Genomic DNA, 27,054 nt, shown 5'->3' with positions numbered 1-27,054 from the left:
CTCGTCGACCAGTGGAAAACCGGTGGACGGTCTTCCCGTACGCCATACTAATGTGGCGGGGGGAAATGGGATGCGGGCGGAGGAGAATGTCGGGCAGATCGCCACCGCCATGCGGGCGGTGGTGATCCGCCTGACATTCTAATAGACCCCATAGTCTTAAAAAATTGGGGGGGGGGGCATGAGAAAAATATGTCTTCTTTTTTTTTTATTTCAAATCATGTTTATTTCAAATCAAAGCAAAGTACAAGACAATACAGTACAATAAGGATCAAAGAGGTAAAAAGGATATTACAATGATTCATCATATGCGAGACCTGAACAAGCAGGGAAAAGAAAAGGAAAATGGTGGGTGAATCATTGACTCATTAGTTTCGTGGACAAACCTAAATAACAAAAAGAGACATCAGCAGTGGTCATGTTGTGACATACAAATTATATATACATGAATACAATCTCAGTTGCGAAACCATCAGTTGGCGCGCTTTAGGGACAAGTCTTAACTCGGAGGGTTGCGGATTAGAACAGGATGACTTGAGCCTAGTTCATTGCCCTAAGGGGGATCGAATGAAAAGGAGGAAGCATCCAGGGCCTTCCAGAGTTTTTTATCATAAAAATATGTCCTTTCTTACGACTCTTTATTTCTTGCAGTAGTTTTTTGAAGAATCAATGACGTGGCATCCATACAGCTAAATCTGTCTGTAGTCAGGCCTATAAACGCTTCTGCAAAACCACAGCAGTACAGACCTAAGAGCATAATTACGAGTCTGGCAGGGAGCGCAGTAGTGGCAGTCCAGCCACCACCACACCGGTGCTCTGATCACCATATTACAGCACTCACAACACTGCCATTCCCTGGCAGTGTTGTGGCGGTCTTGAGGCAACAATATGCTTGGCGGGATCACCATGGTTCTGCCAAGCATATTACCAGTTTCTTCTACACTGGCAGTGTCATGAAGTTTCCCATTCAATAGGTTACGGCTGGCATAACTCGCAGGAGGGGGAGGCGGGGGTCACACTGGGTTTCGAGTGGGGGGTAATTAAAAAAAAGAAATAATTACCTTACCGGGTCCCGTGCCGCCTCCACTCCTGGCTGGGTCCTGCGCTTTCCTGCTGCTTTCCTCCTTTCCTGCTCTCCTGCCTCCAGCAGGAACAGGAAGCAAGGAGACGGATGTATGGCGTTACAACGCATAATTTTACATCGCATACCATTACAACGCGATTTTTACAATGCAGGATCCATTACAATGCATGCCTTTACAACGCATGTCATTACATAGCAGATGCTATTACAACGCATGCCATTACAACGTAAGTATAGGTGTGTATATCTTTTTAAAAAAAATGTAATTAAGTTAATTTAATTAACTTAATTTAATTAATTTAATTTAAATAATTTTTAAATTGAAATTAATTTAATTTAATTATTTAATTCTATTAATTTAATTTAATTAATTTAAAAATTGAAATTAATTTAATTTAATTAATTTAATTTAATTAAATAAATGTAATTCATTTTTAAATTGTAATTAATTTATTTTAATAATTTAATTTAATTAATTTTATTTAATTAATTTAAAATTTGTAATTAATATAATTTAATTAATTTAATTTAATTTAATTAATTTAATTAATTTAAAGTTGTTTTTTTTTTAAAAAACGGAACCCTAAAAATACCCCTGTACCTCAAAACCCAAACCCAGCCCTAAAACCTACAAATACCCCTGTACCCCAAAACCCAACCCCAGCCCTAAAACCTAAAAATACCCCTGTACCCCAAAACCCAAAACCCAGCCCTGAAACCTAAAAATACCCCTGTACCCCAAAACCCAAACCCAGCCCTGAAACCTAAAAATACCCCTGTACCCCAAAACCCAAACCCAGCCCTGAAACCTAAAAATACTCCTGTACCCCAAAACCCAAACCCAGCGCTGAAACCTAAAAATACCCCTGTACCCCAAAACCCAAACCCAGCCCTGAAACCTAAAAAGACCCCTGTACCCCAAAACCCAAACCCAGCCCTGAAACCTAAAAATACCCAAACACCCCAAAACATATACCTCAGTACCCCAAAACATATACTCCTATACTCATAGTTGTTTTATAAAATTACTTACATTAATATATTTAATTTATAATATAAAAAAACATAAATTAATATATTTATTTATTATTAATATTAATTAAATTAATAAAATAATATTAAATAAAATAAAATGAAAATTATATACTTACCTATACTTACATTGTAATGGCATGCGTTGTAATAGCATCTGCTATGTAATGTCATGCGTTGTAAAGGCATGCGATGTAATGGATCCAGCAAGTTGCGTTGTAATAGAAGTGCGTTGTAAAAGTTGCGATGTAACGGTTGTCTCTAAAGGAGAGTCCTTTCCCTCCCCTAAGCCAATCATAATGCTGCAATAACAGCATTGTGATTGTTGGGGACAGCACCCAGCAGGGCGCCTATGGAGAGGCCATTTTCTCTAAGTAGGCTGCATGCAGCCTACATACAGAAAATGTATTGTGCGCATGATTGCTTCGGTCGGTCCCAGAGGGCCGACCAAACAGTCAGGGCCCACAGCATTGGGCAAGCCACACCTCCATGACCCACCAACCAGCCCCCAACCAGGCATACTGTTCTGCTTTCTTGCAGCGTGAGAAGCAGAAAGGTAAAATGGTATTTAAAATACCATTTTATGTTTCTCCTTCTCGCACTGCAAAAAAGCAGTGGGGCGACGCTCCTCCACCCTAATGGAGGACCAACATCTGCACTGAATGAACACTGTGGCAGAGAGGGAAGAATGAAAGCTCTACAGGGCCCCCTGTGCCTCTTTTGCATGGGAATGCATGCAGGGGGCACATGTTGTGCCCCCCTGTGTGCATGCACCTCAGTTCCTGCACAGCATGGACTTTCAAATTCATGCAGAGCAGGAACCTTGTTGTGCGGTCCCACGGGGGTGCCTATTTTCGAAGGCACCGCCGTGGGACCACCATGCCATCCACCCGCCAGACTAGTTTAAATTTATAATCTGGAGGGCAGCGGTGGCTTTCGGCAGTGCAGCTGCACACCGGTGGCATAACGCCTGCTCCTGAACAGCTGAAAGTAGTAATCAGGCCCTAAATGTTTGCCTACAGGGAACTAGATGGATAGGCACCAGTCGCAAGTTAGTTAAATATGTCTAACACTGACAAGGAAGGCAGTAATTAAGCAGCATCATAGCCTGATTAGCTAGGATAAAGGCTGAAATAAAAAGATCAGCGAGTAAAACAGACTTCAGTGATCAAGGGGAGTCAGGACCCAAAGAAAAATATTATACAAAAAAAGGGATGGCAGGCGAACTATAATTACATTTGCGATTTTACAAATAACTAACTTAAATATTAAGAGATGCAAATATGAAAATAGCCCCGAGGAACAAGTATGCCACAGTTTCATTAAACATGAAGACTGCTTTAGAAAATTGTCACAAAACTGGCCACTTGTATATTTAGGGAGAGAATAGAGTTCATTCGGATGAAACACTGATTTACAAGAACATTTGGTATTTTATTTGCAAGTGTGTTTCATATTACAGCGAAAACACAGCTTTCCTCGAATGATGAGAAAACTGTTTGTTTAAAATACGTTATATAAAGCTACCATGAAAGTTGTGCAAGTATTAACCAAGTTTGGCTCAACTGTACAGATGCACCCTTACAGTCACATACAGTATACTGTAAAACTCAAATGAAAGAAGGACAAGTGGTATAAATTAAGTCTCTGGCAGGAAATAGCAAGGTAGTGTATTTATTTTTCAGTAAAGCTTATGCAGTTTTGCATTTTTCAATTATATGAGGCAGTTTTTAGTCCACATACTCAAACTTGCTACATCAGGACAAAAAATAACGCCATGTTAAATCGGATTTAAGAACTCTCTCAAATGTCTTCCAATGGCAGCCAGTCATTCGTTTTAGTTCATACATACAGCTGCAATTGTTGGTGAAGGTATTATGGAGTCGCTTACCAGTAGTTCAGGAGGAAATATTGGCTCTTGTGTTGGGTCAAAGGGCTGGAATTCAGCAGGATTACAGAGAGCAGATGATGTCTCCAACTGTGAAAAAGAGACACACAAAATGTTACCTTTCTGCGTTTTGTTTGCATAAAAATTACAATAGTGTAGTTTTGAAAACTAGCAGCCTCATTACAATGTCGGGCGGAATGGCTCCAATGGACAGTCAGATTCTCCTAGACCGTGTCGGAACCCATTCTCCCTACTCGGTCAGAAATAACTCTGACCGACCGATTATGATGTAAGTGGTCAAAAGGGAACACGGTCAGACATGCCAAATTGGTTCTAATGGCCTCTCAGGGAATCTGTGTTGGTCAGAGACGAATCGTACAGCTCTATGACCGCATTTACGACAGACCGATTACTATGTTGGATTCCAACAGCCTTTCCGACTCTGGCTGTACAACACAGAAAGGCTGCTCGAAACTGACTATGGGGGCCCATAGCAGGCCCCCCTTTATCCTGAGGCCTCCACATGTGGCACATGTGGCAGGCACAATGGGGTGCCCGAGACAGGGTGCAGGGTTTTCCGCAGACACCCATTTTCTCCATGGATGCCAGTGTTGTCGGTTGGCATGTGAGAACAACAAGGACCCCCTGGGTAGTGGTAATATATAGATTTCTAGGGCAGGGTAACAACAGGTGTGAATAAAAAATCCTAGGCCATCAAAGAACTAAGTGAACAATGAAGCCAAACCAGTGGTCAAAGAAATAATCGAAATAGCAACTTATATAAAACACATATTTTTAATCAGTATATTAAAAATCATATAGTAAATGACCAAAAATTAGACTATATGATGAGAATAAAAGTTCATCCAATACAAACAAATATTATACAAATAGATGTATTACATAAAAATCATATTGTGTACAATTCAAATTACATTCAAAAATCACAATTAATGACTGGAGTACTAAAGAAACGTAAAAACTCGACGCACGTTTCGGCAGTGAACCGCCTTCCTCAGGAGTCACAGATTAAGTCATCAGAAGATACTCTATCCGTGCAGTACAATAACTGAAGGTGATATCTTCATGTATATTTCTTTGAAACACTGTATCTCTCTGATATAAGGTGATATTCTATGTTCAGATAACGCTGGTAAAAACATATGACATATATGCAGAGCAGCAGGATAGTTCTTGTTAAATAGATCGCGGCTCACAATTCGCTAGCGGGATCTCACAACTTATTTATTCAGATGGAGGTGCGATGCGTGATGCCTTGAGGTGTATCCTTAACAAGACGTCGGATACTGTGTCACTTGTTTGTTAAGTGTTGAAATACTACGCGATGCCTGATGTGCATCAACGGACGGGGACGTCTTGGTGCAAAGGAGAATACACAACTCGTGCAAATAAATGATGGATGGACAGCAAGATAGTGCTGCTCCGACGTTCGCAGTGTGGGGAGCAATCCTCCACGGAAAAAAGGAGGTGCAGGGTTTTCCGCAGACACCCATTTTCTCCATGGATGCCAGTGTTGACGGTTGGAACACGGGCTCTCAGAGGAGTCAATGGGGGTCCGACCGAACGGTGTTCAGAGACTTCGTAATTGGTCGGTAGGGACCACTGGTGCGAGTCGGTAAGATCACAAATCCGACATGTGTTGGGCAGAACCTTCGCCTCCTGACATCGTAATGAGGCTTAATGTATTCCTTTGGAGATTGTAAGTAACTATATTTTGTTACTATGCATTAACTACGCTAATGTGTAATTTGCCCACCACTCAAAATGCAGGTCTTCTTTTATATGTGATCTCGCCAGCAATCCATAATGTGTTTTTATTCTATCTGCATGTGGCTGGAAAACAGTAAAAGTAAAATAACTGCAGAATTGTAACACATATTTGAATGAAAAAGATTTAAGGTCTACAGTTAAATTGTTGTAGATGACTTGTTTAGTCTCCCAGCACGTAGGACAGGCTTTGCATGTCGTGCAGCGAAAGTGGCCTACCACTTCCGGAAGATTCCATAGTCTTTGTATAGATGGTGCCTGCGGTGTGTCCAGCAGGGAACGGACAACGTGGTCTCTTATGTTCTTTGCCTTTTTGAAAGCATGCATTGGTGGTTCTGGACTTTCAATGATGGTAGGCCACTTTCGCTGCACGACATGCAAAGCCTGTCCTACATGCTGGGAGACTAAACAAGTCATCTACAACAATTTAACTGTAGACCTTAAATCTTTTTCAAATTGCAACTCAAGTGGAGTTATATATGCAATCATCTGCCCATGTGACCTTATGTACATAGGGCAAACCAAACAGAAGGTCAAGAACAGAATTTTCCAACATTGTAGTAGAATTCGATGTCAGACCACAGGGGCACCTATGGTGGAACACTACATGGAAAAGACCCATACACCTGAATCCATGAAGTGGGTTGTACTTGAAAAGATCACTCTGGGGCCACGGGGCGGCAATCTCAATTCCATCTTAAACATCAGAGAATGTAAATGGATGCAAAAGTTCAACACCATAAATGGTGGTCTAAATGAACTTGACGCAAATTTTGCACAGATGGCAGGACTCGATCCCGAGTAATTATAGGTTATACCCATACTCTAGATAGAATGGTACCACACACCGATTATACATCTCAGCTGTTAGATACCATCCTATACACAGATAGCTAACTAACATTAGCAATCCATACCAGCTATAAGGTAACATCCCCAGAAGAATGGCAAATAACACCTCTACGCCGTCAGGCGTAGGCCCACGCATGCTTACATTATGAATACAACACAGACTGGCAACAAAAATGTAACGATTATAAACATGCTTGATACTGTCATAAACCATTTATGAAATTTGAGTAACTCCATGATGTCTAAATATGATTGCCATCAGATGAATAACTACTCTGTGATTTCCTCAGCTCGAATGATGTAGATGAATATGTTTACAATATACAGATTTGTTATGGGTGATCTAATTGCTATAAGCTGAATAATGATGTGTTGAACTTTCCAACTTAGATGCTGTGCAGTAATATGTTTATATATACAGATTTGTTATGGGTGATCTAATTACCATAAGATGAATAACGATGTGTTCAACTCGCCAACTTAGATACTGTGCAGTAATATGTTTTTGAAATGCTGATATGACACTGTTGATATAATCGCTAGAAATTATGAGAATGATTGACAAATTTACACAATGGACATTGTTGGTATCATGGTCTGGCATCTATTGTTATGAACACTGCGAGTCTTTTGACCATGTGTGTGTGTATGTATATGGATGTTGAAACACAAATGACATAATATTGTCATTCAGATACCCTACTTTAGAGCATGAACCGTTTCTCCACATATAGCAGAACTATCGAGTGATAAGAATTGTGGCCCCCCTTCACAAGAATTGTGGCCCCCCTTCACAAGACGTATTTTCAAAGAATTGTACACCCCGCACATGACAAAATATTCTAATTATGGAATGTAACGCATTTATTTGTTCCGTGGTGTGCTCACCCCTTGGATCATATATACCAGTAAAGTTTCAAAACACTCTTTACAGAGAGTCCCTAGCATTTCGTCAGGGCATACACACAGAGCAGCCTTTGATTGGCTGCCTGTGACGAGCCCCCACATCCAGCACCTAGCGGCAGCACCGCGCGGACCGCATCTCCACAATCTTGGAGGACGCGACGCGAGCAGTCCGCATTAAGACCCATTACAGGTATGTGAGCCTTCCGAAGCATCTACCACGGCCCTACCAGCTGTGCCAACTCTGCGGTGATACGTAATGTTCCCGCGGGCGGTATCTTAATGATATAAAGCGCTGTACCGAGAATCACGGACTGTTCGGCCAAATGGCATATATTTAACTGCTTCATCAATACGATGTTTCAAATAGGGATCCGTATATATTTTTTTACTAACTGAGGCATAACAATTATACTTGTTTTTCAATGCTAATGCTATTAAGAAAAAACTGTCTTACTAACATGGTGGTTTATTTAAATCCCCGTGCTTCTCCACCGGCTCTAAACCCACTATTAAGGCACAGAAATTACACCTCCATTTGTAAATGGTTTTAATGATTCGGTTTTACCGTTTTTCTGACCCAGATCTGTCTCATGCCCTATTCTAGAAAGATGTGTGGCGTATGATGAAGACATATATGAAGAATTTCCAATGAGCTCCGCTACACTATAATTTGAAGTAAGTGGTAAAGAGTGAGTCTTACTTCCCAGCAAGTTGGTCTAATGAGGTGGTTAGCAATCCCGCCTAAAACCTCCCTCAATATATTTCAGAAATGATTAGGAGCACAACCAGGCCCCAGACGTGACGCGAGGCACCGGCCTCGCTCACTGGGGTCCGCGGTGCACCGTCCTTGCCCTTAGCCCGCCCACAGTCCCCTGCCACCGCAAGCAGCACCACTTGCTTGGGCCCCTCAGCGTGGTCCTATGCCTAGAGCGGTCCTGCACCTCACACGCGCCACAGCCTTTGGATGCTCCCTGTAGCCTCGGCATTCGTTTACACCACCGGATCACCTTCGAGCAGTGCAGAGGACAGTGCATCAGCGCGTTACACCTGTGCCGCAAGGGCCACCTGACCTGCTACCTCCAGCTGAAATGAGGGCGCCGCCATGTTGGGTCTCCGTCTCCGCAGCCCACATGTGAAGTGTTCCCTCTGTAGCGTGATGATCGGGGAAATATTGCCGTTGCCGCAATCCCCTGGGTACAGGCACCTCACAGCTCAGGCAAAGGGGGTCAAGGGAGCCCCCAGTCTGCCGGATGTTAACGGATTATCAGCTTGGCCGGCAGAGTCTACTCAAGGTGCGGCCATCTTGCACCCGACTAAGCCACGGCAAAGAGGATGTTAAATTACAATTCTTTAGACACCAAACTCGATATTCCTAATTGCTTCTAATTTATCACTTATTAAATGTAATAGGGTAATCCCATGTTATCTCATGGGAGGTAGGCCTTGCAGACGTGAAAAACTAATTTAAGAGTATTTCACTACCAGGACAAGTACAACTTTTAAAAAATATACTGAACCCTGTCATCTGGGAGGAGACCGGCCTAGCCTGGGGGTGAATAAGGTGTTGTGAAGAGGAAGGTTCATACTTGGCAAAATGTTTATGGAGAAGTGTGGCTCAGGGGTTAGAGGCGGCAGACCCGGAAGCTGAGATCGGCCCTGGACCAGGGTTCAATTCCCCTCCTCGACGGGGCTTGGGCTCAATAATTCCACGGACTCGATAATTCTCGCTCCGGTGCCTACTCGACTCACGGGTTCACACTCTGCGACTCTGGGCAATAGCTTGCTTAATCTCCACAACGGCCCCTCGTGGCGGGATGCCTGGCTTTCACCTTGTGGATACCCTGCCGGGTTTATCTCACAGGGGAATACCAGGACGGGTTCCCTAAGCAAGCGCTTAGATGCCTGCGATGTGGGTAATTTGCGCTATATAAATACATGTACATTTACATTTACATTTACATTTACTTTGCCAGGTTAAAACTCCACCCGCAGGATTCAATGGCATATCTGAGACATGTTTTAAGGACTACTTAGTTGGGTGGCAGAATAGGTGCTGCAGGTCCACTATAGCATTTAATTTTCAGGTCCTGGGTACAGGTAGTACTACTCTACTAGGGACTTACAAGTACATTGAGTGTAAGCCAATTTTACCATGTTTAAGTGAGAAAAAGCAACCACTTTAGCAGTAAGTAGAAGCGTGCAGAGTCCTGAAAGTCAACACAACGGGTTCAGAAAACAGGAGGGTAAGGGCAAAGTGTTTGGGGATGACCCTGCAGAAAGGTCCAAGTCCAAGAAATGCTATGAGGTGAACCAACTTTAAAGTCAGGAGACACAGCAAACAACTATGCATTGGCTTGAAAGGTGCATACATGAGAAACGTCAAGAGCACATTGAGATGCATTGTGGCATCAAAGACTGACTGGAAGTAAATGTATGTCAAACCTCTGATAAAGCTCACCACAAAAGGTGATTTAAACAAGGACTGTTGGCCTGGTAAACATATAAAGGTTAAAAGGGTCGAAAAATAACCTTCAAGTGCCCATTGCAAGGCCTTTGTTGGCAAAGACAAAACAAGCAAAAGAACATTGACCGTTTGACTTGTAAAAAGTCAATTTTATGGCTACCACACCAGGCCACAGATTTGAGCCAGAACCAGGCATAAATGGACTTCATTTTAGGAGCATCTCCCATTAAGGATCACATCCGCCCAATTCAGCCAGCAGATCAAACACAATCAACTGCTGCAGTTCAATTTGCATGCATGGAGGTGAAGGTCGCGAGTATTTGGGTGCAAAGCAGATCCTGCTACTATGACAGAAGATCCTCTTGAAGTGACAGCTTGAGCGTAGGGCAGGTACAACATTCAGAAATTCCAGGTATCACACACTCCTGGTCAAAAGATCATTCCTGATCTTTTTCATAGTTCAGTGAAGCAGAGGAGAGAAGGCATACTGGTGTCCCGTTTTTAATTACAGCTGGATTCCCATTTTCAATTCCAGCTGGAATGCATCTTCTGGCGAGTGTTCTCACAGGAACTCAAAAGTGTGAAAACTTTGGCACTCAGCATTCAACAGTGGCACAAAAGATCTAGCCAGGGTACTCCCACTGCCTGAAGATGCCATGTGTCAGGTCAGGTTGTAGCAGTAGTTTGTTATCTGCCAAATGCCACTAATTTAGCTTGTTTGCTTTGCCATTCCAGCATCCTGCCAGTTGGTTCGCAGTCAGAAAAAAGCTGTAACACTTTAGCCAGCTACAGAGGTGCAGAACGTCCTGGCAGAGTACCCAAGTTCACACATAGCTCTACTTGTTCAAGTCATCGAGGCCACAAATATTGATAGTTAACACTCTTAACTTAGCCATTAAGAATTTTGTATCATATCCATCCTTAATCTTGTCATTTTCCGCATACCATTTGTCCTCCCCCCAAATAGCTGTGCCGCTTGTTGTGCCAACGTAGCTTTGACCCTGACTACGGATTCCATCCCGACTGTATGCCTGTGTGCTCGCACCCGCCAGCCCCCCCCTCTTGTGGCAGTCAGGCTCAATGCTGAGCCTGTGTGGTAGTGTCTGGATTGTCCACTCTCCCTTGTCCTCCCCCCCTCCGTGCCCCATCCTCCCATCCTGTGCTCCGCTCTCCAACTGTGAAACTCAAACACAAAAACATAGGGAAAAAAAAGGAAGACCCCGTGTGATAAAATAAACACAAAGTTAGCATCCTTAGATACATAGAATAATCACATCCTTTTGTTACCTGTATAAATTTTTAGTCATTTCAATCACCCCGAGGCTACCCCTCTTCCCCCACCACGCTTCCCGCCCAAGATTCCTGTTCTCTGGATTGTTTGATCCAACTAGCCTAAACGGGTCTCTTCCCCAGGTAAGATCTCGTCAAGTAGTTATGGACTTGTATTTCTGAGGAAAAATAAGAGTTCCGCCCTTGGTGGACGATTTTTAGTTTTGCTGGGATTTGTAGGAAAGCTGAGGTCCCGGCTTTTTGAAAGGGGGTTATGAGTTGTACGAGTCTTCATCTTCTTTCTACTGTGGCGTCTGCGTAGTCTGGGTTAGCAAAGTACATAAAATGTTCCCCTTTCCTTTTCATATTCGGTCTAGCCAGATCATAGACTGCCTGCCGGAGTAAAAAGTTCCCAAAATATATTAAAATCCCCCGTGGGTACCCTTGCGCATTTGTTTGTTGTTTAGGCATTGAAAGAGGAAATCTATGCACTCGCTGAACTTCTTTGTCCCAGTCCCAATGTGCTAACTCCGGCAGTGAGTTTTTCAGGAGGTTTATAGTAAAACCCCTTACATCGCTTCCTTCAACATTTTCCTGTATTCCCAGCAGTCATAGGTTGTTCCTACGTTGCGATTTTCGGCCTCTTCCAGTTTCCACCTGACATCCTTTAGCATGCAGTCTTGGGAGGATGCCTGTTCTTTTAATGTACCCACTGTAATCTCTAGGTCCTCCGAGCATTTCACCAGCATGCCCAATCTGTCTGCGATCTCTGTACATGTCTTTCCAATCTTGCACATGGTGATCTGAAGTTTTTTTGAGGCTAATCTCACCTGGCGGTTCTCACTTTTGATTTCGTCCTGGAAGGTTCTTAGTGATTGAAATATCATTGACAGAGATGGCTCAGGGACCTCGTCATAAGATTTTTTGGTTCATCCTGACCAGCTTGATGACCTTTGGGTGTTCTTCCTTCTGTGTCTGGACCACCGGGACCTAGTAGCTCTGTGGCGGAGTAATCCCATCCCAGTTCATCTTCCTCATCTTCCTCATCAACATTTCTCTTATATTTGTTTTTCCTCAAGTCTGACCCCCGCTTTGTTCATTTTTGTGCTCTCCTTTCCTCCTGTTGGCTGCAGTTACTTGTGGAGGTGTTTCGGCCCTCCAACTCTTCGCTGTAGCTAGAAAACCCAGACACTGACTCTGCCGATTACTCATTCAATGAGAAGAATTTTTCCATAGAATCGGGGGAAAGATACCCTGTTTTGTGAGTCTTTTTCTTTGGGAGTGCACCTTCGGCTTCTCTGCCTGACTGTGTGATTATATCCGGCTCATTGCCAAGTATTTCTAGGGTTGCGGGGTTCCTCTCCTCTACTTTGTCTGGATTGGAATATACCTCATTTTGAGGGTCGGTGGGGGGTACCCCAGGGCTCTCAATCATGGTCTTCTCGGCACATGACCCCCAAGAGGGCCTCCCTTTCACCGTTAAGTTCTCAGGTGTGATCCAGGGAGGGGGTTTGGGAAGTCTCTGTAAAAGCGGTCTCATGGTTGGCCCCAAAGCCTTCCATCCGTGAGGCCTCCGGGGTCCTGAGTTCCTTGTTGCCCTCCATGGGGGGAAACATACTTGTAATCGCCATCTGCTTTTTTTTCTCCCCTTGCCCCCCAATCCGCCTTGCAACATACCTTTTGGGTCGTTTTTCTTGTTGCTTTTGGGGGGTCCGGTTTCTCTCTCCCCTTCTCCCTTTTGGCTCCTTTGCCGCTACTACTGTCCATTTTCCTGGCTTCTACTTTGGCTTCCTGCTCACTCTTAGGGTCACTCTCTTTCCGAGACCCAGAGAGTGTGTGCGTTCTGGCACGGTCTCCTCGTGCAGCCATAGCCTCTGTTCGTTGCATCCCTCCTCCAGAGATTTTCTCCCGAACAGCGATGTTCCTCGTTCAGGATGGGTGTAGCGAAACGCGTAGCGTTGTGAAGGTGAGTGATGGTGGTTCTCACTCAGCCGCCATCTTGCCCCCACTCAGCCGCCATCTTGCCCCCTCTCATCAAACACTGCAAGGGTAAAATCAGAGAAGCTTCGTAAGAAGGTGTCTTCTCTTAACGTGGTCCAAACAGGGGGAAACCTTTCACTCACACAGGTGGCAACCAATAACCACAAATCAGTGGTAAACCAAGGGCTAAGGGAAAATGTTGTGAATAAAGGATGTATAGTCATGTAGTTTCTTGAAGCTCCTTTATTCAAGTAAGATGGTAATAGGATATACAGGAGAAAACCCTACCAGGAGCAGGATGGTTGCTGCTCAGCCCACTCTCTTCAACTGTCATTCCCCACACACACCAGACACACTAACATTCTACTCACTCTGTCATCCAGCATTCAACATTCCACGCAGCCATCACATTCATACTGGCTGAGCAGCTAACAAGGAGATGACCCAAGGTACAACATATCCCCTTTCCTTCAATAGCAATTAAACACAATAATATACTACATAGCAATTTAAAAATAGCAAAAGACAAAACTTGCAATATATCACATAGTTCATAATAACAGAAAAGAAAGAAGAGACTAAGTAGAAAAGAATAGGTAGCTGAAAGTGACGAGAAAAGAGGAAAGGATCAAACAGTGCAAACAGTTACACAATGGCACACATCCCCTTCCCTTGGAGAAATAAAAACAGATGAAAACAATGAATGAAATGCTGTCTAGTAAAAGAGAAATATTGCAGGACTGAGAGAAAAGAAAAACATTGCATAGGGCATAGAGGACCCAAAACTATGTATAGGTACATATCTCATCGCCTAAGGCACAAAGGCTCAAAGGCACAACATGGCATAAAGGCACAATGTATAGGGCAGAAACCCCCACCGCACAAAATAAAAGTGCACAGCCTATTTCAAAATCATTAATGTATCGGGTAGGAGAATATAAGTACACAGCCTATTGCATACTGGCACAAATGTATAGGTACATGACCCATGTATAACTGCACAACAATATTTCATAAAACATAAATGTATATCATAAAACATTGCACTTTACCAGCTGAAGAGTGAACTCAACATAACAAACTGTGTAGTGTAGAAACAGCGAAAAGGTGTGCGCACCACCCACACTGAAGAATTGAACAAATGTAAGAAGGCCAGCTCCCATACATAACTACACTACCCAACAAAATCAAAACTAGAGCTCCACAACAGTCAAGAACAGCCAAATAAACACATGCTACCTCTTTAACTCCAATTACAGAATCAAGTAAAATACTGTGTATATAGCACAGAATCATAAATAAAGAAAACACTGGAAACATCAACCACGTCTTAATACCAGCGCGCAGGAAGCGTCTCGCGACTTATAATATGCATGTGAACCAGGTAACATGTAACATGTCTTAATACTAATGCATACAGGAAGCATCTCGCGACTTATGATATGCGCGTGACCCCAGCTCCTCTTACATATTCATTGCTAAACTCCTCAGAAGCATATTTAAATTATAGCACAAGTCAACATAAACTTATTAGATAGAAATCACAATCACAAATAAAATGCAAGAAATACAATATAAAGAGTGAAAACCCTAATGAAACCCAGGGTAAAGTTCACTTTGTCATAAACATCGCAGAAAATCAGTTCCGATAACTGCAGATTATAGTACCAATTACTGTTTGTAGAGAAATCGCGAATTGTTTTGAAATCCCATGTTCTTCACATTAAAAAATGGGTTACCACTTTAATTGCAGGTTACTTCAATCGCATATTACACCTTCACCAAAGACTTGTCAAACAAACTTCTTCATCGGCAATTTCTGGCAGTTCTCACTGGCAAATCCAAGATGGCGGCACTTAAGAGTCATCAGAGTCGGGTGGCTCACAGCAGCTGCGTGCTGTAGCTGACTTGCACAACGTCGTAGAGGTGATGAAACTCCGGAGGAGGATTACACAGAACACTTAAGACGCTGTCAGTCATGCGACAGAAGCTCGAGGTAAGAGAGAGCCTCGTGGTAATTGTCACCTGAAATGTGCCAGTAACTGTCAGAGCGCTGAGAATGAACTATCGTTAATATTGACAACTGCCCAATATGAGTAAAAAACAGTCTGCCCTGAATTAGAAAGCAGGGATTTCCAAACCGCTTGTCCAGGAGCTTGTAGTCGAGGCTCCACAATAACACCTCACATCACAAAAATGTTCCAAGAAATGACGAACTAACTTTGAATAAAGTTAGATGGAGTACCGGAATATCCCATTAGATGGCGTACAGCGTTCACATGTCAAACCTTGTAAAAGACTATTCGTATGCCACAGGACGATCTCATTGCAAAGCAGAATGTCTCGTTTTAATTAACTTTTTAATTTCGTCGCCAAAATGTTGTGAATAAAGGATGTATAGTCATGTAGTTTCTTGAAGCTCCTTTATTCAAGTAAGATGGTAATAGGATATACAGGAGAAAACCCCACCAGGAGCAGGATGGTTGCTGCTCAGCCCACTCTCTTCAACTGTCATTCCCCACACACACCAGGCACACTAACATTCTACTCACTCTGTCATCCAGCATTCAACATTCCACGCAGACATCACATTCATACTGGCTGAGCAGCTAACAAGGAGATGACCCAAGGTACAACAGAAACATACTCTACCCCTAAACTCAGTGTCCAAACAGTGAGGGAGACCTTACACTCACACAGATGAAACACTCATGTCAACCCATAACCACAAACCACTGGTAACGCAGAGAAGCTTCATAAGAAGGTGTCTTCTCTTAAAGCAGTCCAAACAGTGAGGGAAACCTTTCGCTCACAGGATATAATCACAACTACGCACACTCGGGTACACTACACACTCACACCCTCTATTTCATACAATAGCGGAACCAAAGACATTTCGCAACTCAATAGAACATGGCATTAACATTATGGCAAAAATATAGATGTCACATTCGAGTTAGCAGAACAGTCACAACGACCGGTGAGCGATTTCTCACCCAAGGCCACTATCCAAACGCATCTTAAAGCTAAAGATATTCATGTCCACTGACTGTTGCATCGACAGTTGCTACTACATGTGTATGAAAACACAGGAAGAGTCCTACCGGATATCCAAGGCGAAAGTTAATTCCACATAATACATCTCAAATGTCATGACAACCAGAAACACCTCACCAGCTTCTCCATAAGTAGGCCCTGAGTAGATGTCAGAGTCAGCCTTACTTTTTCTTGTCCAGGAGCAGTTATGCCAGATAACCACTAGATGGCACTGTTGTATCAACCATAGACTCCGAGCAAGAATCAGGTGGTTTCAATTTCCCCAGAAAAATGAACATCCGAAAAATACAGCTGGTGCGGTGCTGAGGCTCCCTGAAGCATCCCAAACGCCGACCCAGAAGACAAAGAGGAAATCGTCTTGTAGTTGCAGTATACCAGCTGGAGAGGATGGCGGCTGGTGCCGCAAGACGATGACATGCCCATAAAGTTTAATGTAACGCACAAAAGAAAAACGTGGTTGGCAAAGCAACAAACGTACCGGCTGGAGTCTGCAGGAACTACGTGACAACTTGCAGTGCAGCTCCAACCACAAAATGAGGGCACCACTGGTGACGCAACGCCGGAAGGCTCACAGCATGTCAAGGCAGCAGAGAGTACCTCGACAGTCAGGCAAGATGACATCGTCACAGAGGGTGGGTGAGCGAGCCTTTCCACACGACTCAACAAACCAGTAAGATGCATACGCTAAACTTTAAATTCAAACTGCAGATCCAATGTTATCAAGTAAAACACGAAAGGGGCAATAAATACTGGAATACACAATTTTTTAAATCATCTTCTCAGACCAACTTGTGTGAAAACACCAGATGGCAGACACTACTAGCGCTTAAAGACACGGGCTTGGGTGGCAGAAGGACTCTGGGGACACAAAAAACCTTAACAAATCATTGTTCCTCCTCCTGACAGTGACGAAGAGAGAATAGAGCCCACAAGCAAGAACAACAGAGCTTCTCTCATGCGACGGTGAGGGCTCCAAGACGCTCTTTCCCATCGACACAGGCACTGCAGCTTCAGAAAACCAGAGACAGACATAGAGGAAAGGACATACTGTGTTGGGAACAATTCTTACTACCGGCAAGAAAGTCCAAGGAAAACTGGCACTTACGTGGTAGGGCGACCCTTGATATGGTCACTGGTGGGGCCTTGGGAGTACCAGGTTTCAACAAATCCATAGGTTGTAGTTCCCTTATTTGAAGTTCCTTTAGTTTCGTTGGTTTTGAAAGTCCTTTCACCTTAGAAGTGGCACGCAGGTTCTTTAAAATCGTCGCCAGTGTTACAGTTGAAAGAAAGCTACGTAGTCCAGAATTTAACTCAGGATCACAGCTTTATTCTTCAGATCAGATCCATATTATAGGCCCCACAAGGAGCAACCACTTCGCTGCTCAGCCCTTCACACCAACTAATCTCTTCTTACAATCAAACCCTCTCAACATTCTGATGACATCATGTAGGCCAAGCAGTAGAGCAGGGGGCAACCATAGAGAGGGTGCATTAATCATTTGGTAGATTACAACATAATCCATGTTAGTGATGTAGCTCCCGTTTATATTTCACCCTTTACTGAATATCCCAGTGCATTAGAGAGTTAGCTGTTCCCACGTTGTTGTGTTTTTGCTTTTTTTTTTTATCGTTCAGCATATTACTCTTGTATAGTTGATGCTCTCAATGGAGTCGCCTCCAGGTGTTTAGAACTGGCCACGACTGAAAGCTCTGGAGTTCAGATTCTGGGTAGTGTGAGTTTCTCGCAGGGCCTGTAAGTGTGTTAAAAAGTTGTTCAGAATACCTGCTCATCCAATATTTGGCTTCTCTGCAGAGCGCACAGAGACAACTCATGACAAAGCCCATAGCCTTATTTATTTATTTTTATTTATTTATTTATTTATGAAGTTTTATATAGCGCAAACAAGATCCCGAAGGATTTCGGAGCGCTTTACAAAAAGTATGGAAGGAAGGACATAAAAGCAAAGTCAACATCAAGTAAGAATACAAAACCAGGAAAAATCGCATAATTACAAGGCAAATTAGACAGGAAGAATAATACAGTATACAGTCAACAGGTATATTGCAGGCTACGCAGGGAGGCATAGTACGCGGTAAGGAAGAGCAGCATCAAGTGTTGGTACAATGGATGTAGGAACAATGGCTTCGAGCAGGTGAACCTAGCCCAATTAAGGTAAAAATGTATTCATTAGGAATCTTTCGGCTTTCACTTTGAAAGCAGTTGTTGAGGCAATTCTGCCTACTTCCAGAGGAAGAGAGTTCCATATCTTTGGGTCAGCGCCAGAGAAGGCGCGGTGACAATTTCTCTTTTTGCTAAGGATGAGTGGTTTCAGGAGGAAAGTGTTAGCGCTTCTTGAGGCTCTACCACCACAGGATAATTCAAGCTTTTGCGCTGGGTACCTGGGAGTTTTGAGATGCAGAGCTTTGTGCGCCATAACAGCAACCTTTAACTGAATTTGAGCTTTGTAGGGCAACCATTTAAGAGATTTTAGGACTGGGGATATGTGCTCATTTAGTTTGGTACCGCAGTGTTCAGTGATGCCCTTAGTGAAGCCAGGGTGTATTTGGGAAGGCCACAGAGCGTAGCGCTGCCATAGTCAAGCCTCGGCAAGACAAGCGCTTGGACCACCTGCTTCAAATCGGTTTCTGGAAGGAGTGGTTTGATATTTCTAAGTGTCCTCATCAAGTGATTAGCTCCCTTACACATATTGCTGATGTGATTATTCATATTCAGGTGGTTGTCCTGGGTGATTCCGAGGGATTTGGCAGAGTCTATGATGAGAAGGGTGCAGTTAAAAAGCATTGAGGCGATTTAGCCAAAGGTCTAGCTTCGGGACGTGGTTCGGAGGTGAGATGAGAAGGGATTCAGTTTTGGAGGTGTTGAGCAGGAGATGGTTCTCAGTTAACCAATTTTGCTTAGACGTTAGGGTAGAGATCAGTGAGATGATGTCATCCGGGGAGAACATTTTCAGATAAAGTTGCGTATCGTCTTCATACATATGGAAAAGAATGTTTGTGGAATTTAGAGAATTAGCTAATGGTTCCAAGAAAAGGTTGAAGAGGATAGGAGATTGGGCTTAACCTTTGGGGGGCACCTATGAGTACTGGAGAGGGCTGGGAGAGGGAGTGGTTTGCCTTGACTCTTTGTGATCTGTGGTGGAGGAAGGACAAGAACCATTGTAGTACCTGACCAGAGAAACCCATCCTATTCTTCAGAATAGATAGGAGGTTGTCATGATTAACCGCGTTGAAAGCGGAGGAAAGGTCAAGGAGGATTAGGAGACATGAATTATTTTGGTCAACCATTTTTAAGATGTCATCCATAACGTGAGAGTGAGACGACTCGGTACTGTGCCCCTTCCGAAAGCCTGATTGATGCTGGTCTAGGAGTTGGAAGTTTTCTATGTGAGCACAAAGTTGAGATTGTAAACATTTTTCTAGGAGTTTGGCTAAGGAAGGGATGTTGGAAATAGGGCAGAAGTTATTGAGGTCAGATTTATCTGCGTTAGTTTCTTTAGTATAGGCAACCCCCGAGCTGCTTTTAGACAGTCAGGGATTATGCCTTGTGATAGAGAAGCGTTTAGAATCCTTGTCCAGGTGGGGATGAGTACATTCTTGATTTCTTTGAAGATGCCCAGAGGCAATGGGTCATTGAAGTGGTTAGATGGGTTGATATTCTGAAGCCGTGGCTGGTTTTAGGTGTACATCAAATGCTGTGTTATTGTATCTGGATGCAATAACCAGAAGCTCAGAGACACTAAGCTATAAGTCGGGTAGCACACTATAGGAATCACAGGAATTTAGTTTACATGTTTAAGCTACACCTAAATCTACATAGGCCACTCCCATTTAGCGACCCTTCACTTTCTTCATCCCACTTAAAGCCCTGCATTGTTTATGAACAACAACAAAGTAAAACTGCACGCATTCTTCATAGCACTACGACGAGCGCTGTTGTATGTTCTACATTTGATTATAATTACACTTAGAATACTCCTGGCTTACTTTTGTAAGCTAGGAGTGCTCCTGGATTAATCCATGGCTTCGTCTTGGATTACTCTTGGAGTAAGCCAGAAGTACTAAAACCGTAAGCTTTACCTACCAATAGTAATATTCAGTTAATTGAGCTTTAGTAGTTTTTTTGACAATTGTCCCCCAAATGTATATGCCATAATAAAACCATGGGCCAAATTCAAAAAGACTGTGGGCTGACTTACTCCTGCCTTACTCCTCTATTGCAGGAGTAAGTCAAGAGAATGCCTGATGGACTATTGGTCAATCGTGAAATCCAGTAGCAAGCCAAGAGTACTACAGAAGTCACACCTACAAAATGTTTTGATAATCGGCCCGTGTGTTACAGGACAGACCTAAAAGAGTAATGTAAAGGACATGGCAACGCGCCTTTTCACACTTACAGCATTGTTTTCCTGTATAATCATACAGCAGCCTTGATCCTTGTCCCTCTTTCCACAGCATTTTCCACTGTCCTGTTGAAAAAAGGGAAGTTCTAGTTCAGTACCATGTTGTATAGGTTTATGCAGAACATTTATAGCATCCTAATCTGTATTCCAAATATACTTAAATGAATTGCACTGGGAGGGGAATAATAATTGCTGCATGATTCATTCCAACTCAAGAAACACTTTCGCTCCCCCAGATGTTGTTTGACTCCTTCACCTTTGACCTTCAGCCCTCAGTATTAGGTACATCGCTTCCTCTCAACTTCTCATTGTCTGTTGGAATCCACCAGATATTCAGTCTGACCTTTACTGTACCTCTGCATTGTAATGAATCCTTTTTTTGTCCTCATTCTGCCAATTCACTTGTTGGCTATACTCCCATCCTTCTCTGGTGAACAGGCTAGGTTGGAGTCATTCCACTCAAGAGAGAAACAACCCTTTCCACTTCCACCCTTTGTAATCCCTGGCTGTCCTCAGGATCTGGTTATGGCATTGGAACCAAGACCTATAACTTATGAGACCACAGTAAATCACCAACAGACCGTAGAGTAAGTGCAAGGCTTTATTGTTACACCATAAAGCTCAAGTAGCACTCCAAATGCAGGGAACTAAGAATACCAGGTTGCTAGGCACCCGCAAACAACAAACGTGGAATCACACTGTCCTCCACATGAATGCCAGTCCTGACACTCTCCAACGGAGGGCACCGTGCTAAGCAATGGCAGACAATGCCACTCGAGCCTTTCCTGGCGGCTATCCCTAGAGACCGGTGAATCTTTTTTGACTAACCGTCCCCCGCATGAATATCGGTCCCGACACTCGCCAACGATGGTTACAGTGTTACACAGTGGCCGACAATGCCACTCGAGTAATGTTCTCCAACCACCTGAGAGAGGGCTAATGTCTTGGACTCCCCAACAAACGCTGTCTGTGTGTACCACGAAAGTCTCTAGGTTGTGTGGCTGATAAGTAAACAATACGAGGCTTCCTCCTCTGTTTGTTTTGTCCAGGTTATATTAGCACCAAAAACACCAAGTTCCGGTTCGCTAATTCCTTACGGCTCCAGAGTGAGACTAACCTTTGCCCCAAGTTACTCACGTGCTAGCCGGGACACGTAGGAGCAGCCGCTCGACTCGCGTGTCTCTCCCGATACTTCCCGCACTCACTGTGTGGGTGTTGGCTGAGGTTCTGCTCCTTGCCTCACGGAGCATCCAAGAAACGTCGGCTCGGGCTCAGAATATCTGACGCGGTATATGGCGGCCACCATTGTTTTATCCGTGTCCGGACCTGCGCACGCGTCGCGCACGGCAGCCCGGGAACGGTAGTTCTTTCCTGGCCGTCCCTGGGAGTTGTAGTTCTATTGTCCGTTATCATGGATGTATGTCGTTTTCTTGCTGCCACGCTCCGTGCCTCCCCCACGAACTATGACAGTACATCCCTCCTCACACAGGGGCCCCACAAGGGCCAGGCCTCGCAGGGTACTTCTTGTGGAAAGCCGCCACCAGACGAGGTGCAGACACTCCCGCGGCAAGCTCTCATGACTGCTCCTCCGGACCAAACCCTTTCCACGCAACAAGGTACCACAGCCTGCCCCTCTTCCACTTGGAATCGCGAATACCCTCAATCTCGTATTCCCGGTCAGCATCCGCCTGCACGGCCAAGGTTGATGGTGGCCTTCTAGAGGCAGAGGGTTTCAGCAGAGATATGTGGAATACAGGATGGACCCGCATGGTAGAGGGCAACGGAAGCCTCATGTTCACTGGACTGACGCACTTCTCGATACGAAAAGGGCCGATGAATTTGGGATGAAACAGACTGTGTTTCCAAAAGTGCAGATTGCGGGATGAGACCCACACATAATCCCCCGCTTTGTATAATGGTCCTGGCCTCCTATGCCGATCAGCATAGTCTTGTACCTAGCCTTGGATTCCGCCAAACACTTCTGGGAGCGCAGCATCTTGTCCCTGATGTGGGCTGTTCTCCTGGTCGTTTCGGGCAGGCCCGTACTCCTCGCTGGGTGCACCAACGTTTGGGGGTGGTAGCTAGTGGACAACGCTGATGTAGCATGTAAGGAGGAGCACCATGTTTCCCAAAATCTCGCTATGAACTGTGAACCCCTGTCAGATACAATTACGTTGGGCAGACCGTGTAGCCTCACCACCTCCTTCAGCAACACAGCGGCCAGCCGTCCACCCGAAGGTACGCCTTTACAGGCTATGAATTGCCCCATCTTGGTGAGGTAATCGACCACCACCAGAATGGAGGTACATCCTTGGTCCACTGGCAACCCCACTATGAAATCCAACAAGACGTTCTCCCATGGTCTAGAGGGAGTCGGAAGGGGTTGCAGCAACCCTTGCGGTTTGCGATGATCGGATTTCATGGTGGCGCAAAAATCGCAGGAAGCGACCCATCCCTTCGCATCGTTTCGTAGATGCGGCCACCAAAACTGTCTAGAGAGGTATTCCGCTGTTTTCTCTGGCCCCAGATGGCCCGCACTTGGCGACTCATGACACCACCTGAACGCCTGTTTCCGAAGCCGTGGAGTGGGCAGCAAGATGCAACATCCCTTCGTAGGGATCCCATCCTTAACTTGCCACTCCGCGTGGTGTCGTAGCCAGGTTTTCCACTCAAATTAGAGAATACCTTTCTGTACCCCTCTAAGAAAGGTGTCAGGCTGTATCATACCTACCACCGTCCTGGGTTGGATAATCGGTCTCACCCGCGTTTGGAGGGGTGATGGGACCGATGTCTGGCGTGAAAGGGCATCCGCTTTCCTGTTCTCGGCACCAGGCCTGTATGTTATAACGAAATTGAATCCTGAGAAGAAAAGCATCCACCTCATCTGCCGAGGGGAGAGATGCCGGGCCACTGTCATGAATTGCAGGTTTCTGTGGTCCGTGAAGACAGAAACCACATGTTTTGCCCCCATCAGAAGATGCCTCCACTCTAAGAACGCGTCCTTGATGGCTAACAGTTCCTTCTCGGCGATGTGGTAGTTCCTCTCGGCCACGTTCAGCTTCCTAGACATGAAAGCCACCGGATGGAGCACACCAGTATCTGCATGCCTTTGTGACAGGATGGCCCCCAGAGCCACGTCCGAAGCGTTCGCCTCGACTATGAACGGAAGGTCAGTGTTCGGGTGTGCCAACACTGGAGCTGTCCCTAACGCCTCCTTTAGTGCAGAAAAGGCCTCCCCGAGTCAGGGGTCCAGAGAAATTCCTGCGATTTCCTCAGAAGCTGTGTGATAGGGGCTACCAATCCAGAAAACCCCTCAATGAACCGTCTATAAAAATTGGCAAAGCCAATGAAGCTTTGTACCTCCTTGACGTTTCTAGGGGGAGGCATTCCTTTACCGCCTTGATTTTTCTTTCCGCCATTGTCTTACCATCTGGGCTCAACATGACTAACAGGAATTCTACAGTCGTGACATGGAAGTCACACTTGCTGAGCTTGCAGTACAATCGGTTCCCCTGCAGGATCTGTAATACGGACGATACGTGATGTACGTGCTCTTGCACGTTGTTGGAATACACCAGTGTGTCGTCTATATAAACCACGACATAGACATCCAGGTGTTCGTGTAGTACGTCGTTCAAGAAGTACTGGAATGCTGCAGGGGTATTGCATAGCCCATACGGCATTACCAGGTATTCGTATAACCCTAATCGGGTCTTAAACGCCGTTTTCCATTCGTCCCCCGTTCTCATGCGTACGAGATGGTACGCTCCCTTTAGGTCTAGCTTGGTATATATCTTGGCTGTTTTTACTTGTTCCAATAAGACGTTGATGAGGGGCAATGGGTACCGATTTTTGACGGTTATGGCGTTAAGAGCCCTGAAGTCCACACAGGCGCGGAGTTCTCCATTGGCTTTAGGGATGAAGAACAGGGGAGATGCAGCCGGGGATTTAGAGGGGCGTATGAAACCAAGGCTTAGCATATTGTCCAAGTATGAGCGTAAATGTACGTTCTCGGGTTCTGACAATACATACAGTCTTCCGCTGGGCACACTCGCCCCCGGTAACAAGTCGATCTGGCAGTCATACATCCGGTGTTGGGGAAGCACTTCAGCTTGGACGTCGTCGAACACGTCCTTAAAAACTTGGTATGCCTCAAGAAGGCTAACGTTTTTCTTAGCGGCAGTGGCGATGGTTTGTGACGTGTTGCCTGCCATTGCCGACTGCTCTGAGGAGGCACCGCAATGCTGTACACAATATGGAGAGTCCATGTGTATCTCCTGTGATACCCAGTCAGTAGAGGGGTTGTGTTTTTGGAGCCAGGGTAACCCCAGGATGACTCCATACTGGGGTGCTTGGATGATGCTGAAGTCGATGACCTCCAGGTGTTCTTTTCCATACCTCATACAGACATCCCCAGTGTGTTCCCTGATGGGTCCAGAGACCAACCTCCAGCAATCCACCGCAAAGACGTTCTCCAGTACTCCCTTGGTGAGTAGATTGATGCGGATATGAAGGGCTTCATCTGCATCCATAAAGCTGCCTGTGGCTCCTGAGTCCACCATGGCTTCCACCAAAACCCATTCCGCCTGAACCAAAAGGCGAATGGTTATGAACACGTGTCTCTGGCTTAGATGTGTCATCGACTGCAAGGAAGGGATAGAACAATAACTCCCAGAATCCCCTTCTCTTTTCCTGGAGTCCCTTAGTTTTCCGCCTCGCTGTCGACGGTCGTCGTTGTCATCCTTGGGTTCCTGAAGCGACCCGTCTTTGGTTTGACCGGACACTCCCTTACGAAGTGGCCCTTCTTGCCAAAATAAAGGCACAGTACTTGTTTGCGGCGTGACTTCTTTTCGGTGGTCGTAAGGCCGGCTCTTATTGCCCCTATATCCATGTGTTCTGTACGAGTGGGAGGCTGAGAGTCCATGGACCCCGCAGGCCCGTGTAAGGGTAAGACCTTGTCTTTTTTCTTGTGATCGCCCCGACGCTCGCCCAGCCTATGATCCAGGCGAAGGACCAAACTGATCAGATCCTCACATGTTGCAGGTTGAGGGTCGATTTGGGCTATTACGTCCTTCAGCTCCTCGCTCAGGCCTTGGTGAAAGAGCGCTGCTTGTTTTGCTGTAGGCCACCTGGTTTCAGATACCAAACATCTGAACGAATTCATGTACTGTACAAGACCAGTGCTGCCCTGACGCAGCTCCAGCAGCTCCCTATCTGCCGTATACGAATCGGCTCTCCTGTCAAACACCTTTACGAACTCTTCTTGGAAGGACTCCCAGTCGTGCAGGAGAGGGTCATCTCGGCTCACTAACGACACTGCCCACTGGGTGGCGTTCCCTGCCAGGTAGGAAATCAGAAAGGCGACTCTAGCTTGGTTGGTTGGGAACGATTTGGGTTGGCATGAAAAGTGCAGGGCTACTTGTGTCAAGAACACTTGAACGGTACTAGGATCCCCGCTTTATCTCTCGGGCGTGGCGAGTGGTATAGACACAGGCATCTCTACCATCACAGCCGCTGGCGGCACAACCGCTGGTGTCCCAGCATCAAAAGGGTTTCTCTGCAAGTTCTCCATTCTGGCTCGTATATCCGCGGTTTCTAGCCTTGATGCGGCTAGCTCGGTTTGGACTGCAAGCAGGGCTTCTAGCACGTTGTCCATGGAGGCTATGATTCCTAACCCAACCGGGAGGCTGATTATGAAAAGCCTGAAAAAGGTGGGATATTTTGTAATCCCTGGCTGTCCTCGGGATCGGGTTATGGCATTGGAACCAAGACCTATAACTTATGAGACCACAGTAAATCACCAACAGACCGTAGAGTAAGTGCAAGGCTTTATTGTTACACCATAAAGCTCAAGTAGCACTCCAAATGCAGAGAACTAAGAATACCAGGTTACTAGGCACCCGTAAACAACAAATGTGGAATCACACCATCCTCCGCATGAATGCCAGTCCTGACACTCTCCAACGGAGGGCACCGTGCTAAGCAATGGCCGACAATGCCACTCGAGCCTTGCCTGGCGGCTATCCCTAGAGACCGGTGAACCTTTTTTGACTAACTGTCCCCCGCATGAATGTCGGTCCCGACACTCGCCAACGAGGGGTACAGTGTTACACAGTGGCCGACAATGCCACTCGAGTAATGTTCTCCAACCACCTGAGAGGGGGCTAATGTCTTGTACTCCCCAACAACCGCTATCTGTGTGTACCACGAAAGTCTCTAGGTTGTGTGGCTGATAAGTAAACAATACGAGTTTTCCTCCTCTGTTTGTTTTGTCCTGGTTATATTAGCACCAAAAACACCAAGTTCCAGTTCGCTA

General features: G+C 45.1%; 1 protein-coding gene across 1 annotated transcript in view; it reads right to left on the bottom strand.

Annotated features, from left to right (window-relative positions):
- The window catches only part of LOC147709413 (xanthine dehydrogenase/oxidase-like), a 1,362,843-nt gene that overhangs the window by 1,107,347 nt on the left and 228,442 nt on the right, over positions 1 to 27,054 (bottom strand). Inside the window, exons 6-7 of the mRNA XM_086927983.1 lie at positions 20,733 to 20,804; positions 4,005 to 4,091 (exon numbers count right to left, since the gene is read on the bottom strand). Coding sequence (XP_086784109.1) covers positions 4,005 to 4,091; positions 20,733 to 20,804 — 159 coding nt within the window. The remainder of the gene's footprint in view (positions 1 to 4,004; positions 4,092 to 20,732; positions 20,805 to 27,054) is intronic.

Source organism: Lissotriton vulgaris, chromosome 6 (assembly GCF_964263255.1).
Source record: "Lissotriton vulgaris chromosome 6, aLisVul1.2, whole genome shotgun sequence".
Lineage (NCBI taxonomy): Eukaryota > Metazoa > Chordata > Amphibia > Caudata > Salamandridae > Lissotriton > Lissotriton vulgaris.
The sequence above is the reverse complement of the archived record's forward strand: the minus strand, read 5'-3'. Positions and strand labels throughout refer to the sequence as shown.